General features: G+C 38.1%; 1 protein-coding gene across 7 annotated transcripts in view; it reads right to left on the minus strand.

Moving 5' to 3' along the window:
* Positions 1-6,000, minus strand: part of eml5 (EMAP like 5) — a 247,950-nt gene extending 241,950 nt beyond the window's left edge. For all 7 annotated transcript variants that reach the window (XR_012392979.1, XR_012392978.1, XM_068214625.1 and 4 more), the window contains exon 1: positions 5,488-6,000. Coding sequence is in view for 5 of the 7 variants with exons in the window: in XM_068214625.1 (XP_068070726.1) it covers positions 5,488-5,684 (197 nt within the window). In the remaining 2 variants the exon portion in view is untranslated. The remainder of the gene's footprint in view (positions 1-5,487) is intronic.

Raw genomic sequence — 6,000 nt, forward strand, 5'->3', positions numbered from 1 at the left:
TAAATATAAGACACAACTGGAGTATTATTCTAAGACTTTTGCATGAATATTAATTATGACAGTTCTATAGAACACAAAAAATCTGTTTTATTGAATTATCTGAGAATTATTGTTACGAAGTCTTACTTCCCTGACTCATTATCCCTCCTTTATACTTGGTATCCGTGCTTAGTCGATGTGACATCATCATCATCATCCTCATCATCATCATCATCATCATCATCATCATCATCATCATCATATTATATCAACTTTAGTTTTACTAACTTGCATTTTGATGCATATCGACGTACATGTAAACAACCAGGATCGGGAAGAAGCACCTATGAGGTGCACGGGAATGGCTTTCTGCACAAATGCGGAAATTTGTTTTCATCAACGTTGTTTGCATGTGCAAAAGACTGCAAATGTGAATAGCCCCTAACATCTTTATTCTGGGATAATCACTTTAAATTGATACACTTATGGTAAATCTTTTAAAAAGCTTTTACTCAAAAGCTCTTCACTGGTTTTATCTCAAAGCTTTTACTGAGGAACTTTTTTTCCATCCCCCATGCCGCCCCCAGCAAGATGCTGCCCTGGCTGATTGCCCATATTGCCCATAGGCATGGGATGATAACCGTTTTCAAGGAATATCACAGTTTGGAAATATTAAGGTATTAAAACCGCCAACATTTTCTGTAATACCGTTTCTAAGGTATGTGTTAGATTTTTTTATTTACGTTTTTTTTTTTTTTTTTTTAAGCTTTTTTAGGACAACAGTATCTCCAGCAGAAAAGATTTCCAAAGATGCCATTTTATATTGCAAAGAAATCTGTGTTTTTAAAACAAATGAAGACAGAGGAAGTCTATGATTTTTTAAAATTATTTAGCCTGACATGTTTACTGCTCAAATTTTTTAATATTTTAGCGGAAGAAGTTGACATTTAAAAAGAACATATTTTAGAGCAGTATACCTTAAAACCGTGAAAGGTTATCATATCGTCAGAATGTGATATTGCGTATGTCTAATCGCCCATGCCTGAATCCACCACTGATTTTACTGTAATACGCAACTATTTTATGTTCCATAAGATTGACGGTTACGATAAAAACAGCAAAAACGTCAAAAGTTGAAACGAAATGAATTATGAAATTTAATTGTGGCAATACACATAGTTTGACCATGTTACAATACTTTTTTTGTCATAAATATTTTACTATGCATAGATTCACAACATTCCTTATGAATAAACATGGATTTTGGATATTTACACACATATACTAATGTACTATACCAACACCACATATAGCACAGCAATTCCATTGATTGGCTGATGTACAGACGCAGTCAAACTTTGGCTGTTGACAATCAGATCTCACAAATTTCATTTAAGACTTATTGTACAAATATGATTATAGCTGCTTAGTTTTTAAAGTAAAACTTGTTATATACATCACTCACTCACTCAGCTTAATTTCTGGTTTGTCAGGGGTCACCACAGCAGAATGAAGTGCCATTTACTCTAAAAAACATTTTATACAGTGGTTGCCCTTCCAGCCGCAACCCTCAGTGCTGGAAAAAAACCCACACACACACACTCCCCTTCCAACAGTACAGCTAATTTAGTCTAATTCATCTATAAGACGTGTTTGGACTGTGGGGGAAACTGGAGCACCCGGAGGAAATCCATGCAAACATGAGAGGAACATGCAAACTCCACACAGAAATGCAAACTGAACCAGCCAGGACTTGAACCAGCGACCTTCTTGCTGTAAGACAACCATAGTAACCACTAAGCCAACGTGCCACTTCAGATCAAATCATCCTAAAAACAACAACATTTCTAAGTCTGCAGGTATGGTTTCTGGTTGTGAGATCAGGAAACAAGAATCAATGCCAGCTGGAACTTCAGCAATATATACAGATTAGAGTGGCAGAGCTCTTCTGTCACTCCTCAAGATTCAGATTCACTCTAGATTTTTTATATTTCACATTTCCTACACACTAATAACTAATCTCACACCCTGCATCTGAATATACCGACTTTCATACTACAGTGAAAAACAAAATGTGAGGTGAGTAGTATGTCCAAACTTAAAAGTATTCACTAATCTAAAAAAGAAAAGTACCTAGATCATTGAGCTGGGAGATGATAAACAGATGCACTGTGATTCATCAGCTGATTCTTTTGACCAGATGTCTGGCCTCAGGAGTAGTGGTCAAGCCCAACTGAGCCTCAAGATATATTTTTTTTTTCTATTCCTTCACTTTCGTCAAGTGGTGAAGTTTGTTCCTCGCCACTGTCGCCACTGGCTTGCTTGGTTTGGCACTTGTAGAGCTGCACATCTCTGGATTTGCTCTCTAGTCTTTGGACTTGAAAACTGAACTGAACTAGGCAAAGAAGTGGCGCAGTATGTAGAAGGTCGCTGGTTCGAGCCTCGGCTGGGTCAGTTGGTATTTCTGTGTGGAGTTTGCATGCTCTCCCTAAACTCGTGTGGGTTTCCTCCAGGTTCTCCAGTTTTCCCCCACGATCAAAAGACGTGCGGTACAGGTGAATTTGGTAAGCTAAATTGTCCGTAGTGTATGTGTGTGTGTTTGAATGAGTGAGTGTGGATGTTTCCCAGAGATGGGTTGTGGCTGGAAGAGCATCCGCTGCGTAGAAAAAAATTGGTGGTTCATTCCGCTGTGGCGACCTCAGATTAATAAAGGGACAATGCCGAAAAGAAAATGAATGAATGAATGAACTGAACTAAACTGAACTTCAATTCTAAACACTGGACTGACACAGTTTCTATTGACTAGAACTTCTATGTTAAGCTGCTCTGACCCAATCGACATTGTAAAATCACTATAGAAATAAAGATGAATTTCCTATAAATAAATTTCATTCACACTAATAATCATATTACATGACACACTTTTTTATAGTCTCATAGGTAAAACTCAATTTAGTAACTTATTTAACTCTTATGATAATTAACATTAGTTTTATTGTAGTAAAAGTGCAGCAAGTATCCATGGTTTGGCAGACTGATTACCATTCGTATAAGCACAGATATACTACAATACCATGGTTAAAATATGGTTAGTATAGCAAAACTTTTTATAGAAAAAAACATGCTTTTTGGTTTTATTTAGTAAACAAACTGGACAGTGTCAAACAGGAGATAGCCAGTGCTAATGTACAAAATATTTTCATTCTTAAAATCTAAATCAGTTACTTTTCTAGTAGAGAGTGAAAAAATCAACATTAAGTAATAATATTATTTCATTGTTAAAAAAAAATTCACATTAGTGAGATTTTTATCATTAAAAGTGAGTAAAAATCTATTGCATATTGATTATAACGCTTTCTGATGGTCAATGAGGAGAATCACCATAGACAAATGGCCCATCGAATTTAGAGCAAACCTAGATTCCTATTGAAATAGCTGTACTTAGTCCAAGAACATTTGCCAAACAATGACAAATGTGCCCACACCTTCAGAATTTAAAGTAGCATATCAGTTCGGCAGTTGAGGAAGGAAGCGTTTTGGCTTTCAACAGCCATTCAGAGACCGAGCAATGAAATGCCAGAGAAACACAAGTCACTGCAAAGCAGGAGGGTGATACGCCGCAAGTATGTTGGGTTTAGGGTTGAGGTAGGCATAGACCAGGGGTCCCCAAACTTTTTCTTATAAAGGGGCAAAAACCAAACTTGATTAAGAGCTGTGGGCCGAAGTTAAATATACCAAAACGTATGACATTAAAATTGCTCATTTGCTTATTATTTAATTATTATTTTAAAAAAAGTTGCTTTAAAACAAATTAATTAATGATGCAGTATAATTTATAACATATTATAATCAAGTTCTAATAGTAAAAACATAAACAATCCCATTTATAACACAATGGAGCTCAATATTGACTACACTAGTCTAGATTTGCTCACTGATGTCTCGTCCTCGATCTATCAAGTGACAGTATTTACATTTTAAAGGTCTGATTCATGTGAAACATCCTTTTTTTAAGATGAGATGGCAGGCCAAACCTAAGGTTACCATGGGCCAACTTTATCTTGTGGACCCTACTTTGAGTATATCTGGTGTAGACGTTAATAAAACACAATTGGTTGGACTCAATGCCATGTACAAGATGTTATATGAATCAATGAAAACGCCAGGTTTGTAGAGCCCACTTGGAGCTGACCTTCTCAGTTGGAGCTGGCTCCGTCCTCTATTTATTTATACCCTTCTTGAAAAGCAGATGTCTCCAATGTTAAACTTCCTTTTAAATTGCCACAAAACACTAGGACACAGTGCAGCATCTCCCTGACTAGTGAATTTAAAACATTTTTTTAAAGCAATGCATCAGCAGTGATAGCCTAGTGGATAGTGCTTTAACATATAGCAAAAACGTGCTTTAGGTGTTCTGAGTTCGAATCCAAAGGTTTGTGGACCTTTACCAATCCTATCCTTTCATCTCTCTCTCATCATCTGTCTAGCTAAATTTTAAATAATTGAAAAAATTAAGAGATAAATGCAATAATGGGACCTAATCTAGAGTGTAGCTTTAATATCATGTACTTGGGAATGTATTCTTAAAAAATACAATACATAAGAAATATATACTTTCCTAATACATTACTACCAACCAATAAAAAGGCCATTGCAAACTAATGCTTTAAGGAAGATCATCCATCTGTAGATGAATGGCATGAGGTGTAGAACCGTCCCTTTCCTAAAGACAACAATCCTATGAAATGTCTTCATATTGGGATAATATTCTTGATTAAGAAGGATATTAATGTTTTAATTGGAAGTGTTGTTTTCATGTACATGTATCTGGAGGTCCACAACAAGAGATTTTTGATTCCTGATGTGTGACATACAGTATGCAGATCTTTAAAGAACTTCGTATATGGCAGGATCTGATCACACACATGAATGTTATCAAGATTGTATCTTTATAGTACCTATACTGTATGTCTGTTTGCTCATATGGTGCCATGTGAAATTATTCTTTCATTTTTTTAAGTGTAATATAAATTAACATTTACTGAAAAAAATGAAGTAGTTCAGATGCAAAAACCTTTTGAGTGCCGTCTGAAATTTTCTTTCCAAGATGAGCATTTTCCTCAGTCTCCTGTGTTTGTGTTCAGTTATTCGCTTTTAACCAATTCTTTGCTATAAAGTGAAAATACTAAGAGGGCACATATAGATAGACAAATATTTACTGTATACCTCCGCGGTGACAGCCCGCACGGAGTGTCCAGTGATCTGCTCCGCGAGGCGCTGTCCAGCACTCACTCCAGCGGCCCCTGGTGAAGGTGATCGGGCGGAGATTACCTTCAGCAGCCAGCGTGCTGGACAGCGCCTCCGCGCAGCAACTTCCACCTCCATTCCTCTCCACTTTCCAGTTCCTCTTACATAAGCAGCTGACGCGAACTAGTTCACTACTTTGAATGCAATAGTTTGAACATTTCCCTCAAGACGAATAATAAACATGCACGTGAATGTGCCTACCTGATTATGTCATCGTTATGTCCCAAATAAAATTTCTGCTTGTGTTCCCGTGTGTTGTACACAACTCCGACGCCGGCGACGAAGTAGACGATCTCCTTGGCGGCCGTGTAGTACAGGTTGTTGCGGCACTGGTGTCCCCGGTAGCCGTAGACCCACTCGAGTCGCAGATGACAGTTCGGAGCTGTTCTGTCAGCCATGTTCGGACGCGTTTTGCTTAGAAGCGAGTAGCTGGTGCTTCTTCATTCACCGACGCGACGAGCTGTCACATTCATCCAGTCCCGTTTATCCGCTCAGTCCGCCGTCCGCGCAGCTTCGTCCGGCCGGCGACAAACGCTTCGACGACGCATCTCAATTCAGGTGAAGAAGTGCACAACTTTGGGAGGTTTGCATAATGTCGGGGCAGATGCTTAGTTCAGTTCGGACGCTGTAAATCGGCTTTAAGTCTACTTGTGACATGTGCGGGGGAATGAAGCTCCTCTCTACTTCTGACCGGACGGCTGGTTTTGCTCTAGT

Source organism: Danio rerio, chromosome 17 (genome assembly GCF_049306965.1).
Source record: "Danio rerio strain Tuebingen ecotype United States chromosome 17, GRCz12tu, whole genome shotgun sequence".
NCBI classification, from domain to species: domain Eukaryota; kingdom Metazoa; phylum Chordata; class Actinopteri; order Cypriniformes; family Danionidae; genus Danio; species Danio rerio.